At 38.8% G+C, this 18,064-nt stretch overlaps 1 protein-coding gene across 1 annotated transcript in view; it reads right to left on the bottom strand.

The window, feature by feature from the left end:
- Positions 1-18,064, bottom strand: part of Hmcn1 (hemicentin 1) — a 439,469-nt gene that overhangs the window by 73,296 nt on the left and 348,109 nt on the right. Inside the window, exons 65-71 of the mRNA XM_027417405.2 lie at positions 17,070-17,194; positions 16,682-16,865; positions 15,999-16,096; positions 13,071-13,349; positions 5,998-6,194; positions 2,808-2,889; positions 706-842 (exon numbers count right to left, since the gene is read on the bottom strand). Of these exons, the coding sequence (XP_027273206.1) occupies positions 706-842; positions 2,808-2,889; positions 5,998-6,194; positions 13,071-13,349; positions 15,999-16,096; positions 16,682-16,865; positions 17,070-17,194 (1,102 nt within the window). The remainder of the gene's footprint in view (positions 1-705; positions 843-2,807; positions 2,890-5,997; positions 6,195-13,070; positions 13,350-15,998; positions 16,097-16,681; positions 16,866-17,069; positions 17,195-18,064) is intronic.

Below are 18,064 nucleotides of genomic sequence, written 5' to 3'. Positions count from 1 at the left end.
CCCTTCCTTTCTTTCTTTCTTTTTGGTTTTTTGAGACAGGGTTTCTCTGTGTAGCTTTGGAGCCTATCCTGGCACTCTCTCTGTAGATCAGGCTGGCCTTGAACTCAAGAGATCCACCTGCCTCTGCCTCACGAGTGCTACGATTAAAGGTGTGTGCCACCAACGCTGGAAGCTAGTGACTAGCAGAGTTAGGATAAAGAAAGCCTTCAAAGTTAGCTTTCATTTGGCTGTAAATGGCGGTGAGAATCCTGAGCTGATGCTCCGTTGGCAGTAGGCATCACCTAAGTGTAGGGAGCCTTAGGGAATCTTTGACTGCTCCTTAGGATTCTGGTACCGAAACTTGTAGGTGGGGATATTATAGATGTGCCAGGTCACCCCTGAGCCCAAATTATGACCAGGGAAAGTCAGTCACAGCTCCATCCTGGAGCTGAGAGTTTAATTTGTGCTTTAATCTCCAGGCTTCAAGAAATCAAACCATGTGTCAGTTTCCAGAGAGTCATAGTCTAAATATCTGTGTTTTCACCCAGATCAACTACTAAGCGAAGACTAGAATGGGAAGGCAGTGCACTGAAGGCCCCAGTGCCTGCCTGTGCAGTTGTGACTAACTACTACCTGGAAGTGATTGGGTTTTGATTACTTAGCAGTGGCTCCTCAGCTGTTTTTGCCTTTTACAAATGGATATGTAGAGTCAAGCAGAAGGGTTACCTGTAACTGCTCCCCATTTTTGAGCCACATGATCACAGGTGGAGGCACTGCATCTGACTTGCACTCCAATGTCACCTGTCTGTTCCTTAACACCGTGAAGTCCTGGGACTCATCCATTCCAGCAATATTAGGAGGCACTAAGCATAGGAACACAATATCAATCACATTTGATAAACTGGATGTCAATACTCTTTCAGTGTCCAACAACAGTTAGGTCTCCTATACAATATAAGGCATGAACTTTAACTGTTAGTCATTCAATTTATGGTCCAGATAATTAACAAACTGTATGCAGTGACCCGCAGACAAGCAGTGGGCCGAGCTCCTTGAGTTCAGTTGAAGAGAGGAAGGAGGGATCATATGTATGGGGGGTGTCTCCAGAGCTTGATGGGGAAAACCACAGACAGCTGACCCAAACTAGTGGGAGCTCACAGACTATGGACTGACATCTGGGGAATCTGCACGGGACCAAACTAGGCCCTCTGAATGTGAGTGGCATTTAACTGTAGCTTGATCTATTTTTTTTTTTTTTTTGCGGGAGGGTGTGTGTGTTTGCTGGCAGTGGCACTAGGGCCTATCCCAGGTGTATGAACTGGCTTTTTGGAGCCCATTCCCTATGGTTGGATACCTTGCTCAGCCTTGATACACAAGGGAGGGCCTTGGTCCTGCTTCAACTTGGTATACCAGACTTTGTTGAGTCTCCAAGGAAAGCCTTGCCCCCTCTGAGGAGTGAATGGGGGGTGGGAAAGGGGGGAGTTTGGGGGGCAGGAGAAGGGGAGGGAGGGGGAACTGGAGTTGGTATGTAAATTAAAAAAACAATTTTTGAAATAAAAGAATTAACTAAATATTTATTATTTAGCACTTTATCAATTAAATAATGAAGTATTTTAATTAAATTAATTAAATCAATTAAATAATGAAATATTACCAACAATGACATAAATAATAAGACATCATTGCCACCATTTGACAGGTGATAAGAAAATGGAAGCACACAGGTGTCCTTCAGTCAGCATCTACGTTGGGTAATACTTTCTCCTGAGTATTAAAAATTATCAGATCAGGAACTGTTCACCATGACACAAAGAAGTATATCCATTTTATTGATTTATACAGATATATTTCTTAGTAAATCATATTTTGGATCTACTTAGGTAGGTCTAAATTTTGAGTAGGGATAGTAGGGCACTTCAATTCCAGATAATCTGCATGTCTAGTCATTTAGGCTCTGAAAATCAAATGAGGATCTGTTTAGTTTTCAAACAATCTTCCCCACAAAGAATGGTTTAAATTTATATATAAAAGTAATATTCAAAGGGCTCTAGTTAATACAAACTTTCTGGGAAATAATAAGGCTGTGATTTCCAAAATCCTTCAATGTGTGTATGTATATATGCATGCATGGGTAAACAAATAAGTGTACTGCAGAATGATTTCAAAGTACACACATAAAAAGGCAGAAACTGCCTAAAAATTTACCAGCAGGGAATAAGATAGAGGCCAAAACTCAATCTTACAAATGATACTATACAATAGAGGGCAAAATTCAACCCTAAAAATGGTGATATAAAATATATTTATTGACATAAGAATGATCCTCAAACCATTAAGTGAGACATAAAGCAAATTAACGTCTGCTTCTCTATTCTCACTTTTTATATTTGACATTTAGGATCTCCCTATGTTTCCCCAGCCAGGTGCAAATTCTAGGCTTAAGCAATCTTCCCACTCAACATCCCTAAAAGCTGGGACTAGAGATGTGTGCTACTATGTCTAACTATGATCACATTTTGCAATAAAATGTTCACATGAAAAACAGTGTGTCCTTGTGTGGTAAGACTAGAATTATTCTTATTCTCTTCCCTATTGTAATTCATATGCTTTTATTTTAAACCTATAATTGTTTGTATGAAAACAAGATGAATAACAGAAAACTTCACTGAACTACACCCTAAATAGCATGTAAGTTATTAACAATAAAATTTCTTGAATATCTATTTCTTAATTTATAGACATATGAGGTACTGTGAAATGTCCTATCTTCTCTAATGTAGTTTCTAATGAGGTTTGTGTGTGGATCAAACACAAATCACAAAATTTACCATGTACTCTCACTAGATATTCTTTATCATCATCCCCTGCAGGACTGGATGCCAGACATGTGTATCTTCCTGTGTCCTCCACCTACAAAACCCAAACAAATAAATTATACAGTGTTAACATTCTAATGTTGGTGATGGAAGTACAAATTCACTAGAACTATTAAGGTTACCAACAAAGGCAAAATAACATAGGAAGTGCAACAGATGAAACAAACTTTATCATTAAGGTTAGTGTTTTGATATTGCATGCTGGTTGGCATCTCTGTTATGTATACAACTATACACAACATATATAAGGAGGTTTTAGAAACATACAAGAATATCAAGAAGGCATATAAACATATAGCTATGTATATCTATGTGTGCTTATAAAAGATCTAGTGCCAAGTATGATAGATCAGATATTCAATATCAAATCTGAGGAAATAAACATCCATAGGTTCAAGTTGCAGACCATAAACTTCAATTACACTCCTTTGGAAGGAAATATAGTATATTTATAAAAGCAGCTGATAAAAACACCCATAAGATAACTAAACCAAACAAATTAATACCACATCTTGACTCTGTCATTGAGATATATGGTGATAGAATGTGGTTTGACATCAGAATCTACTTGACTAAAACCCAAACATCCTCATAGATGTTTTATGTTGGAAATTGGTTTTCATCTGTATGCTTGGCATTATGTGGACACCACATCTGGAGATATTATTCTGGTAAACAGGTGACCTCACTATTAACAAAAACATACCTCATAATGTAAGAAAGCCTTAACCATCTCACTTATTTTACTACTGAAACATTCTCAGAATATTGGCATTTAAACATTCTTATATTAAAAATTGACTTTGTAGGTTATGAGTAAGATTCTTGTTAGGTTACACTCATTCCTTTGGAAAAACTTTAACACTAGAGTGATTGAAAAAAAATGGTTAAAAATACTTTAGACAAACGTTCACACACACCTTTGACTAAGGATAGAAAATGGCCATCTGAGAGAAATAGCTCAGTGTGGAAGAACATGAGGACTTGAGTTCAAATCCCAGCAGCTATTTAAAGAGCCACATATGGCTACATGTGCCTGTAACCTCAGCACTGGAGAGCTGAGCTGTGAGGATCCTGAAAGTTCTCTGGTCAGCTACCCTAGCTGAAAAGGTAAGCTCACAACTCAATAGCAGACACATCTCAAGCCAGTAATGTTGGCAGTAATAGAGGAGCCCACCTAACATCTGACACCAGCCTCCACATGCTCTACACACTGATTTGCATATGTTACACACAGACACATTGTGCTCTCTCTCTCTCTCTCTCTCTCTCTCTCTCTCTCTCTCTCTCTCTCAGATCATTTCCTAGAGAATCACATTTGATTTTTCTCATTATCTCTTTAAAACATTTAACTCTTCTCTGTCAACTCTTGTTCATTTCAGAAAATTCCTTTCACTTGTCTCCAGTTTGCCAAACATGAAGCATCATGGGGGCTACTCAAACTTTGCTTTCACCAGGAAATATTTCCAAACAACTTGTTTCTTTATGTATACCCAGAGTCAATATTTACAGTTACAGGTTAATATGTGATCTACTGTAACATGTTTGAAACATGGTGAGTAGATGCATTGGAGAGTGGTTGACAGGTGCTATGATTCAGGAAAATAAAGTATAGTGACAAAGCTGAACAAATGTATTTTACTCTAGGAAGGACATCTCTTGTCTGGGAGCAAGTCACAGACTTAGTTTTTGATGGAAAATACCATTCAATCCAGAATTGCTCAGCAGCCATTATGGATGAGGCATAAATGATATATGGCCAAGGAATACATCAAAAGACAAAATTCAGGATTGTAAAATTTAATGTTGGAAATGCTGTAACAGGTGTGCACAAATGCCAAGACAACACAACAGGACCAGCAGAAGCAGGGCAAGCTTCAGACTTGGTCAATTTTCATTTCCCATCTCACTGTTGTTTCCAGGGGTTTGTTTGCTCACATCTAGTGGTATCTTGCATGAAATTTTAATTCTTGAGGCAGAAAGGAAATTCTTGAAGAGTTTCCATTCAGAGCATGGATTGAAAATTTCACCTGACATTTCTGAGTTCCTGCTATGTTTGGAATGAAAGGAGAAGAAGGTTATGTGCTCCATGACACTGATGGTGAGCTGATCTTCGGTCTACTGGCTCTGTTACTCACTATAGTGAGTTGCTGGGACTCTTTCAAGATTATATGGTGGAAATGAAGACTTTCCCTCTCAGAATGGTCAGTAGTGAGAAGAGTGTGATAGGACCCCAAGCCTAACATAATACCAACAGAGTGGAAAACACATGTTTATTTCTCTCTTCACCCAGTATTCTTCCCTTCATCTTTTTTCAATGTAAAAAATGTAAATAATTTATTATTTTATACCATACAGAATGATGATTATAACATTAGCAAGAATTCTAATTCTTTTATCTAATTTTTGTTGTTATGCAATGTATTTCTTTGGCACCAATGTAAACATATTATGTTCCATTATCTTTTGGACTCCCTAGAATATGTAATTGATGTTACCATCATCCTCATCCTCATCCTCATCATATTATTTTCATTGTTATTTTATCTGAAGTTTACAAATGAAGGCATTAGGGCTCTGATGAACAATCTTTGTAAAATAAGGGTTGCCTTTATTATTAATATGAAAAATATTTAAAATATATCCCAAACTTATCTTTAATATGTTCATATTTCTGATCAATTTCTTTAAATGTAAGTCAGAAGAACCATTCAATTTTACTGAAAGATCATACTTAAAACACTGTTTCTCCAGCCTTCAATTTTGGCTAGTTCATTGAGGGGATCAAAAGTACAGTCTGAAATCTCACATATTATATGTTGGATTGCTTTCTGTTGGGTAGTAAAGAACTACATAGAAAAAGGTAACAGCTTGATGAAACATGTTAACACACAGAGATTTGAAAACATGCTAAATTAATGAGAAGGTATCTTATTTTCTTCAAAATATTGTATTATATTCTTTATCTTCCTCCTACTCAGTTCCCCTGTCATGGATATTACAGAGGCCATCTACCCTTGGCAAAGCTGTAGGGATCAGGGATGTAGTTAGAGGCACAGATGCAAATTATTCAATAGTTATGATGCACTAGTGAATAAGAAGGTAAAGCAGAAAAAGTGTTCATATTCATGGTGACATTTACTTCAGCACTGGATACTCGAAGGATGGCCCCTCCTTCCAGAATCTGCACTTGATCTGTCTGTAGAAAAGGCCGGCCATCTTTCATCCAGGAGACTTTAGGAGCAGGGATTCCAGAAGCTATGCAGGACAGCTCAAGTGGGTTATTCACAATTACTGATACCTCTCCAGGTCCTTCAGATCCATTGATGTGAGGTGGTTCTATTGACATGGAATCAGACAACAGAAAAAGAAACTTGTTGGACAAAATATTCCTGATTTAAAAAGCTCAAAAGAAAATCCTACTCAAATTTATATGCCTATGACATAAAACAATTGGAATATGGAAACGCAAACGATCATTCATAGATGGTTTTAGTTCTTCTCACTGGCAAGATTCCAGAAGCCTGGGGACAGTGATTTCTGCACGGAACGTATTTGTTATGTCTAGGCAGGAGTAACATTCTCTTTTACTAATTATACTTCAAAATTACCTTCCTCCAGAGAAAGTTAAAGAGTATAAACATTGGGAAGAAACAGTCAGGACCCTTGGCTTGACTGCTCCAAAATTTAATCCTTTTAAAATGGACTTTTCTTACAGTGATCACTCTGAAAGTTTTTGTAGCTCAAGCTTCAGGTTTTTGGGTTCAGAAGGCAGTCAAAGCAGATGTTGGACAGCTCCGAGTGCAAGCTGAGTTTTTTGTTTGTTTGTTTTAAATCAGGCACAAAATTAAGAACCAGATTCATTACACAGGACCTGATGTTGGACTGGGTTTGAATTGAGCACTAGGAGTTAGCTCAGTGGAGCTAGACAAACCTTCAGGAGGAGGCCAGGCATCAAGAGATACCTTATAGCATTGTAAAGATTCAATGAGACCCTCCACATTCTTTTTTTAAACCTGTGCATGTTTTATTTTAAATTAAATTCTTTAAAAAAAAACAGTCACTATCTCTACTATAACATCTTACATTATTATTGAAATTTCCTCTTTAAACTTTTGTTAGCCCTCATTTTCCTATCTAGAAAAAGAGAACACAGAAAATCTATTTCTCTCTCTCTCTCTCTCTCTCTCTCTCTCTCTCTCTCTCTCTCTCTCTCTCTTTCTCTCTCTGTTTTTCAAGACAGGGTTTCTCTGTGCAGCTTTGGAGCCTATCCTGGCTTTTACTCTGGAGACCAGGCTGGCCTCTAACTCACAGAGATCCGCCTGCCTCTGCCTCCCAAGTGCTGGGATTAAAGGCATGTGCCACCAACGCCCGGCTCTCTCTCTCTTTTTTGACTCCAATTAGGAAGAAGACAAACAGACTTGTGTGTCTTAATCGTGATCCAGGAGGTCCCCTTTTACACCTCAACCCATCTGACACATGACTGTCAAAATATATTTTACGCGTATTATAAGATTGATCTGTGGTTTCCTGATTAAAAGATTCTAATGGCTTCACATAGCTAACTGAATTAAATGAAAATCAGTTTCTAAACCTTGCAGCATTATCTACTTTAATATAGTTATGTGAGACCCAGACTTCAACTTCTCTCCTTCATTTGGCCCTGTCATTTGATGTTTCTCGAAAGTCAACACGAACCACTACCTGAGTTTGTTGTGGTCCCATCAAAGTTCTACAAGTAACATGAAGCTTCCATAAATAATCCAAACCCTGTTTTTGTAAACTCTCTACTCTCCTGCAGTTCCATATTATGTTACTTGTAAGAGGCAAAAGCACTAATTTTGTTTTCTAGTTGACTACAATAAATTCAATTCTTCATCATTTATTCTTATTTATTATTTACTATATACCAGCCCTATAGGTAGAAAGATTCATTGGTGCTCTCTTCCTGCTGAGAAGTTTATGGTCACCAGGGTAGGGCAGCAGCCATAACAGCATGGTTCCTATTGCTTTAAACTCTAGTCTGCAGATGTTACATGTGTTAGGTAAAGGCCAACTATTTGACTTTGTACTTGCCTCCTATGTCTTATACTCACAAAATAATGGGAATTGTCTCCACTCAGAGTACTCAAGAATTTGTATTTCCTGTCTAAATCTCAATTTTGAGCCCTAAAGCAATAAATAGTATCATCAGCTAAATAGTTCCATGTCTATGTTTTACATAAACACTCCAGAGTTAGCTGGCATTCAGACAGTTGTCTTGGTTCCTTTCCCAGTGTTCTGTGTACTTGTGTGATGGGCCTACTCATCATTTAGTCACATAGTCTGGGAACTGAAAATCATCCTTGATACGGTCACATCATTAACTCCATATAGGAAATCCACAACCAAGTTCAAAAAAGCTGCAATTATTTCCAGAAAAAAAATGTAATTTCTCTTATTTCCATCGCTACAATCTGAACTACAGTGCATCTTCCTTTCTGTTTGTAGGCACCTCCCCCTTCCTCATTATTATTATTATTACCATTATAAAACCATGTCTTGATTGCTGTGTGCATCTCTTGTGACCTTGGTTTTTAATATAACATTTAAATCTGTTCCCTAGAGTTTCTTACATGTACATAATGTATTTCCATCATATTTGACTCCCTCTCTCCTTTCAGCTCCTCCTGGATCCCCTCACATCTTCCTTCTAGCTTCATCCCCTTCTTTTTATTTATATGTAACCCACAGAGTCCAATTTGGGTTGTACATGCATGCATAGCTATTGGGCCACCCACTGAAGCGTGATTATCAGTGGCCACAACCCTAAAGAAAACTTCCATTCCCAGAGAAGCCATCAATTGTCCATAACTCCTCCATTAGGGTGGGGCTCGTGTAATTCTTCTATCCATTCCAGAATGTCGACTGTCATCATCTTGTACAGGTCTTGTGCAGGCAACCACAGCTGCCATGAGTTTGAAATGGTCCAGAAGCCACCATCTTGTCCCAGTTCTCCATAAACTCTAGCTTTTTAAATTTTCTAACAACTTTTCTATGATTATCTAAGCCTTGTGGGGGAGGGGACACAATATAGATGCCCCATTTATATATCTAGCATTATTTTGTTATTGATTACTTTTTAAGTGATCCCCAGTTTTGTTAGGATTAGCAAAGTGGTTAATTATTATAATCTCTTAACCCATTTAGTAGGTATTAGATGGAATGGTATGTAGAACTGTTGACCACTGAGGTCTAAGTGCTCTCTGTGGAGTGTCTAAAAAAGTCTATAAAGAGACAGTTCCTTGGCAATTGTCTTCCTATCTGCCCTGCTTTAGTTATTCTGAGCTCTGCTGAAGGGAAGGAGACATTGCAAGGTCACAGACTGACCCTGATGTGTCCATCAAGAGAAGAGCAAACACCTCAACTGCCTACCCACTGCAACAATGGCCACCCAACAGTTATCTCACTTATTTAGAAAAGCAAACATTAGTACTGAGGGTGCTACTCAGTGACAGAGTGCTTACCTAACGTGCTCAAAGCCCTGGGTTTGCCAATGCTTCACAGAAACAAGTTGAGATCTTATTACAATCCAGGATATATTTTAAACTAGGAAATTCTAGAATCAGATATAGTTTTGAAAGAAATCACACTCGTGACATGATGAAGAATGAATTAAGGAAGCTGTTATATTCATATAAGCCTGAAAATGGCCAACCTGGTCCAGCATGTGTCACCATGTCCACACTGTTCTTAATGGCCAACATCACAATTCCTAATAGCATACTGTTCTCAGAATCCATTCTCCACTCTTGACTCTTTACAGCCAGACTGCTCTTTTCAAGCTGAAGATTTATTTGTTATTGTACTTACCACAGCTTGTAATTGTGTCTCATTTTTAGAAGATAAAACTGGAGCCTTCTTTCAGGATTTACATATACATTTGAATTTTATTTAACTTATCTATAGTTTGAGAAGTTTTTACAAATATATCATGCATTTAGATGGGCAGTGGTGGCACATGACTTTAGTCCCAGCACTTGGGAGCCAGAGGCGGGTAGATCTATGTGAGTACAAGACCAGCCTGGTCTACAAAACTACAAAGAGAAACCCTGTCTCGAAAAACGAAAAACAAATATAAAATGCATTTGATTAAATAAACCCCCATTCCCTTCTAATTTCCTCCATACCCACCCCTGCTCTTTAGCTCTCAATTTGATGTGTTCTGTTTGTAAACTTGTTGAATTCACTTGGTGTCTGCCTGCAAGTGCCCTGGTTAAATAAAGGCACTCTGCTGGGGCATGGGCAGCCTCTCAGGGGATCACATTCCTGAGGAAAACTGATTTTCTTTTCCCCATCAGCTATTAGTTATTGATAGCTCTTCAGCTAAGAGTTGGAACTTCATGAGTCTCTCCTATACATGCTGGGATCTTTCCAGCCTTGATCCTGGGCAGGTCTTCTGCATACGGTTATAGGTGCTGTAAGCTCTTGTATACAATGCTCTTGATATGTCCAGCAAATACTGTTTTTCTTCAGATGTCCACTGCCTCTGTCTCTTACATTCTGTCTGATCCCTCTCTGTGACCATCCTTGAGGCTTTTGTGAATGGGTGTGATACAGCTGTCTCATTTAGACCTGATAATTTCCAGGTCTATTAGTCTTTGCATATTTAGTAGTCACAGATCTCTGTATTAGTCACCTTCTACTGCAAAAAGAAGCTCCTCTGATGAGAGTTGGGAGATGCACTATTGTGAAAAATTCATCATGACATCCTGGGCCCTGAGAAACTCATAGCTTCACTGTTTGATGTACTCTCTTACTTTCAGTGTCCTAGCCACACCGTGCTTTTCAATAGCACTAACAGACCCTGACACCCCCACCACATGCAGAGTTGAGTGCAGCAGTCCCCCAAGTGGAGACGTTTGCAAGCTGAGAAGTGGCACTGCTCCACTTGAGAAGCTATTCAGAATTTAATGGGATTAGTTTTCAGCAGATGCTGACGCTTCTCATCTTCCTGTTTCATGGAAGCATTATCCTATAAACTCTTGGCCCTGGAGGGTGGGGCCTTGTACATCACCCCAGCATCATCATTGCTGCTCCCTCCTTTATTTGCTACAGCAATGTTTCTGTCTATGTTTCTGCTTCTGCCTCTCTCTGGATTGCTACATGCAGACCAGGTCCTTGTGTTTTCAGGCTTGCACAAACACAGTATCTTCTTCAACCCATTCTTTACTCTCACTGGAGGGACTTTCTAAGTTGCATATTCCTTGTAACATTCCTGTTTAAAATTATCCTCATCTTTTAGTGAGTCTAAAGTCCCTGGATTGCTGTCAAGACCCCCACAGATGCCTTCGTCTCAGCTAGCCTCACTCCATCCACTCATACTCAGTTTCCATGAGGACAAACTCACAATGAAGCTCTATCTCCTACAGGCAAAATGGGCAGAAAGCTTCACTTTGCCCTCACTGATAAGTCCCACCACACCAGGATAGATCTATGGGAAGATCTAATTTGAAACTTCTTGTCCCACAGAATGTATGTTAACCACACGACCCTCATCACAATCAAAAATATTTTTTTTTGTTTCTCTGCTTCCCACTCCAGACATAGGATATTGAGGGATGAATTCTCATCTTTAATCTATGATAATTCATCTGCGTGACATTCAGGGGATCAGATAGTAGGCCTTTACAGTCGACATATAGAAACATGTCCAGCACATAGCGTACATACAACAATTAATACTTAATATGTGAGCAGTGAAGACCAAGGCCACATTACCTCATCCATTGTTACTCATGTTGGCAAACTGATACGTAGGGATTTGTAACCTGTCCAGCTCAATTCTACAATTGCCTGGAAAATTTTCTTCTGCTACCACCTTTTCCTTTTGAAGATGCAGATATACCAGACTATCTTGTGAAGTTTATTTGCATATTGTTCTGCCTCTCTCTACAGTTAATACTCGCATTAGCCCAGCCCAGAAGTGTCTGGTTTAGTTTCGATTCAATCCAACAAACACATATTAAGAATTTCTGGCATGTCAGACATCATGCTAAGCAGTGGGCACCAGCAATAAGTAAGACACATGCTGCACTCACCATCATAAAACTTAAGTAGGGATAAAGACAACTTTAAAAGTCACATAAATAATTGAATTTTAATAGGTGCCCTGAGACAGATTACAGAACACTCAGAAAACATATGCTAGCCCCTCATAACCAAGTCTCCTGCCAAAATTCTCTTTTTTTTCTGTTCTCAGTAGGGGGAATGTTTGTTCTCTGAAAGGAGTATGGCAAAAGAAACTCAAAAAGTCTTGACTATTGTAACAGGTGATTTCATTTATCCTCTTTTTCTGTCCACTGTCAAGATGTTTGTTACACAGAAAAACTGTAATTTGTTTTAATGACGGTTTTTGCTGGTAAGATGTTGGATAATAAACTTCAAATATTTTCCTTTCAATGTACACAAAGTAACTAGAACTTGGCTATCCAAAGTGATTGCTTTGACTATAATCTTAAAATTGGATAATCTGAGACTTTTCAGGATAATGGTATAAATATTATCCTATTTTATCCAATTTCCATTATCAAATGTGCTTTAAATTCTTAGAAAAAGTTAAAAAGTCATCTACTAGCACCTGGGCAGATGGGCCAGTAGATGAAGCTGCTGCCTTGCAAGCATGAGGACCACAGTCAGGATCCCCAGAACCCACGTGAAAGCAGGGTGGGCATGGTGGCCACCTGTAATTACAACTCTCAGGAGAACATGGGTGGGGCAATCCCCTGGTAAGACAATACAGTCTGTGAGGCTCCAGGTCCAGAGAAAGATCTTGCCTCAAAAAACAGAGCAGAGAACAATCGAGGACACTATCTAACCTTAACCCCAGGTCTCTGCACGGACTCACTTCCCTCCACATTGCACACACATGGGCATCCATGCGTGCGCAAACACACAAACTCACACACATTAAAAGGCCTGATTATAATAGAGTATCATGCCTTTCCATTTTCTTAGGAATAGGAGTTTTTATCTTTTCAGACAAAGACAACTCACCATTCGATTCCAACGTGGTTAAGGCATATTTAGGTGAATTACAGAACAGAAACAGGAATGCAGTAAAATTTTCATTAACCTTTGACCCATAAAGAATGATTCTAAGAATTATACTCATTGAGTATAACTGAGCATCACTGACTTCTCAAATATTCTGTGCTTATCAGAATAGTTATGTACCTAGGACTTTCAGGACAAAATGCTTGCTGATTTCTCCAGCATCATTTGAGGCAACACAGGTGTACTTTCCAGAATCTTCAGTTTCTGCCTTGATGAGCTGCAGGACCATCCCTTGAGTGCCGATGGTCAGATGAGCATCAAGCACCAGAGGCTGGCCATCTTTGAGCCAAGACATACTTGGAGTTGGAGTTCCATCTGTAAAGCATGTCATAGAGGTAGAACTGCCTTTGACAATTGCGATCTCCTCTGTTCCCATTGCGTTGTCCATATTCGGTGGCACTATACAGAAAACAAACCAGGTAAAATGTATATACATATTATAATTTGAGATTAATTTACATAGCAGTATTGAGATAATTCTATGCTACTTCTACATTCATTGAAATGATGTGCCTTAAAATAACATAGAACAAATCGATAGCTTTATTGTAAAGCTATTTATTGGTTAGGCTAATTATTAATCTTCCACAGATTAGCAAAGAAGTCTCAAAATTGTTTTCCTATTGAATATATAATCCATGTATATTGTATTATTTTCAACTTGTTAGCATTATTTGTTTAATTTGTCATCATGCTATAGTAGTTCTTATAATAATTCAATGGTATGTCTTCAATGACTTTATGGAGAACACAGTAGTAGAGCAAATTTTATATTCATCACAGATGGCAGTTCCTAGTTACTCTAAGATGTTCTTATAAATTGAGAAACGTGGACCTGCAATCCACTGTATCTCACAAATGCTAATGCATCTATTCAAATTTTATCTCTAAATGAATTGCTAATACTATTAGAAAATACATTTGATTTTTTTTTCCTGTGTAGATGAACCAAAAATCTTCTGTCTGGATTTAAACACTATTTTTAAAATGTTAGTTGTGTTGGTTAACATAGAGTACACATGAAGCCAGGATACTAGGAAGGTGACATAGGGAATGCTTTAATCGGGGAGGAACAGAGGGGGAATGCTGAGGATAGAATGACTTGGTCAGGAATGGAGATGGGGGGATGGGGAGATGAGAGTGAGGGCTGAGGTAGATTAAGCAAAATGAAGGGTGTTTGAAAAAGTCACATAGAAAGCTGCTATCTTCCAATCTAAATAAAAAACACAAAAGAACAATTGAATGGAGTTACTCTGCATAGCTAAGTAATGAAGCTCTTAGAAACAGCAGGTACTAAACAAACTTCATAGCACCAGAAGTAAGATACCACCACAGTAATAGGCCAGGCAGGCTTCAAAGCCTCCCTAAACAATTAGGCTCTTGTTAGTCCTCTTGGTGGCCCACCAGAACTAGACTATGAGGTCACATTGCTACAGGCAGCACAGATCTCTGTTTCAAGATAGAGAAAAAGCAAGCTAGAGATGAGATAAAAGTGTCCTCCTTACTGGTTAGCTTTCAGTGTGCTAGAAGGTTCAATGCAGGCTGCTGGGGGAGAAACAAAGCAGTTGTTTTACTCAGCTGTGAATCCATCTTCCTAACTGAGAAAAACAACTTTCTGACCAGGATGCAACCCATGCATCAGTGGCACGGATGCTGTAGAGTTTACCAACCACTTTGATTAAATTTAAGAAGGGACTCATGTCTAGAATTATATGCTGGGTTACAAGCCATTTGACTGAGGAGGTTGTAAGCTCAAATGGAGAATTTACTACTCTTGTTTAATTAAATTACATCAGATTGCCTTTGAAATATCTATCACTTACAATAGACATAAGTTACTATCAGTCCAAACCAGAGACACCTCTCCTTGCAGTGAAAAGTAGTGAATTCAGAGACTCATGATTGTCCAAGCTGCTGAGAATAAATTAAGGCTCAGCCCTAAACAAGTCATGTACACAACTCCCTTTAAGATCTGGGGACACTGCAAAAGAAGAGGCTTATTCTGTTTTGTTTTGTCAACATCAAATAGAGTCACTTGGGAAGAGGGAGCCTCAGTTGAGGAATTATCTTCATGAGATTGGCCTGTGGACATGTCTGTAGGACATTTCCTTGATTAATGATTGCTATAGGAAGGTCTAGCCCATTGTGGTCAGTGCCATCCCTATGCAGGTGGCCCTGATTGTGTGTGGAAGCAAGTTGAACAAGCCATGGAGAACAAGAAGTAGCATTTCTTTGTGGTTCTGCTTCAGTTTTTTGCCTCCAAGTTGCTTTTGGACATCATTTCATGACAGCAACAGAGAAACAAGCTGATATAGGTGGGACACATGGAAGAGTTAGAAGACGAGGTAAAAGCAAAGGGATGAAAATACCATCTTCTAGACTCAGAGCAACCATTGCAATCACGAACTTACAACTGAAGTTGACTACCCTGGGCCGACACAAGACTGGCTCAGTCAACAGTCAGACTGGTCCTGTCAACAACCATGGAAGGAAGAGGGGCTGCTAGGGGAGGGGCCTATCTGTTACCACTAACCATATGCTACTGATAGATTCTAAAAGAGGAGTAACCGTTGTCTTTAGTTGTGTACCCACTGCCTGAGTCCACCAGATTCCAATGGATAGCTTCAACGTCATGATTGCACAGACAGCTTTGGCTAAGTTAGTGGGTCATAAAACAAAACATAAGCCAGGAAGATAGTTGGAATTGGCAGTGGTAGGCAGGTGATAGCTGTACATGAGAGGGTGGATTATGAGAGTGGTCTGTATGCATTATGAAAATGTGTGACACTGTCAAAAAATTGATCAAAACCCTTAAATCTGATTTAGTTCTGTATTAGAAGAGAACTTCGACAGATAGTATGAAGCAGTAAATACCCACTGCTTAGGGGAGAAACCAAATTCTTCCCTAACAGCGAGATACTTTTCACTAATTATGTTTGACAGAGGGAAATTGAATTTACAAGTCTGTGAGGAAGTCAGTTCCCAAAGGCATGTTGTTAAATGCTATCGAACTTGCAGAAAAGCAGTAGGATGGTTTCTGGGACATACCGGAGACTTGAAGGCTGTAGTGCTTACTATCTACCCCAGCTCTGTTGGAGGCCACACAGGTATACACAGCTACGTCGGACACCTGGGCTCTCACGATCCTGCAAAACAGGACCCAGCATTTCATACTCAATCCTACTGAGCATACAAAAATAATTAGGATTTACAAGCAGAGTACTGAATGAAATTTATATTGAATGTTTTAGATGTAAAGCTTGTGACTATCATCAGAAAATGCAGATACCTCAAACTGCAGCTTGTGCACCAAGGTACCGTGCAGTCATGGCAAACCACTAAAAATACAACACAATCAGCAGAGTGAATAGTTTTCAAACACACTACAATAGAAAAATGATAGCACGAAAAGCACATGGACATTGTCAATATCCTCCTATATTACCAAGTAACACTGCTCAAAATATAACTCTTAGAAATCCAAACTTGATAACAGTTCATCTCTCAAGAGCCACTGTGCACACTTTTACTAAAACACAAGCACTTCAATAAGAATACAAAGCCATTTTGATTCTTACATCTTCCCTCTTCTGAACACATATTGAAAGGTGTGGCACAATGGCCATCAAAGCTTAGGGAAAAGCATGTCTTAAACGTTGCACAGGTGAAGGAAGAGTTGACAATGACTGTTGTCGTAAGTGTTGAGGAAACGACACACGATTCAGTCTAACCTGACAACCTGCCCCGCTGACAGCAAGCGAACATGAGAGGAAAGGGGCAGAGGCAGGCCATTCTTCAGCCAGTTGATCTGCGGTGGAGGTGTCCCCACGGCTTTGCATTCAATATTTACTGACGAGTCCACCAGAGCCATCAGTTTCTCTGCCTCTTCTTTATTACCTCTGATTTTAGGTGGGACTATGCAGTGCACAGAGTGAGTGAGAGAGAAGACATGACATGTGAGTTCAAATCATTTGCACTCTAATTATCCCCACTCCTGCTTTGCATCCCCAAAGAAAATATCATTGATATTAGATTTCAGAGAAATGTTCCAGTCACCCGTGGCCCATTAGTGGATTCTTAAGGTAGCAAAGTCAAAACCTGGAGGCATTTCATATTTACCATAGACATTTAAGTTAAATATTCGGTCTTCTTCTCCAGCGGGATTAGTAGCAACGCACGTATACTTCCCCATGTCAGAAGTGAGAGCTCTGTGAATGTTTAATGTGCTGCCATCTGCAGTGATGCTGTAGAAGAAGTCATGACAGGGATGCTGAGATGTTGATGTAGGGATAGGATCTGGAAGAGTCATTCAACTGTATTGTGCCCTCTAAAACTATATACCATCATAATGTAATGCCTCCACCTTGAATGGAATGACTCAGCTCTGTTTCACAAGTACATGGAAACAGAAACGTCAGAGCCACAGAAACTGATGGTGATTTCAGGAAACTCAAATTCTATGGAAACCATTTTCATGTCCAATCACCTCCTTCCGAGTACAAGGAAACAGTCAAATGAGGGATGTGACAGACAGAGGTGCCTTTCTGTCAGTGTTAGAATGTTATATTCTTATTGACTGATATGAGTTATTAAGTCAAATGAAAATTATAAAATTCTGGTATGAAGTCTGGAGAACACAACAAGCTGAAAAAATCATGAGTAAAAATTAACTGTAAATACCCTAATTATACTTTAATGAAAAAGAACAAAATAGCATAGTTTACTTAAACATTGATGACTCTGTACATATACAGATGTATTTTGAAATTTCTTCGGATGGCTAAGGTGTTTATTTTGAATTACATAAAAGTAAATGATAAATATGAAATTAGACAATTATATATATATATATATATATATATATATATATATATATAAGTTAAGACTATTACACTATTCATTTTTATCCACATACCATTAATTACCAAACACAACTTCTTATGCTTTAGGAAGAAGGTTAAAATATTACCTACAACTATTCTAAGAATAGTGATTTCATCAGCACCCTTGATTGTGAATTTCTACTGCAATGTACTATTAAGTATCACATTTGAGACATATCTTGAAAATGCATTATCTGAGTCTGGTACTTGTCTCAAAATGTGAAATTTAAA

This window comes from Cricetulus griseus, chromosome 5 (genome assembly GCF_003668045.3).
Source record: "Cricetulus griseus strain 17A/GY chromosome 5, alternate assembly CriGri-PICRH-1.0, whole genome shotgun sequence".
Lineage (NCBI taxonomy): Eukaryota > Metazoa > Chordata > Mammalia > Rodentia > Cricetidae > Cricetulus > Cricetulus griseus.
The sequence above is the reverse complement of the archived record's forward strand: the minus strand, read 5'-3'. Positions and strand labels throughout refer to the sequence as shown.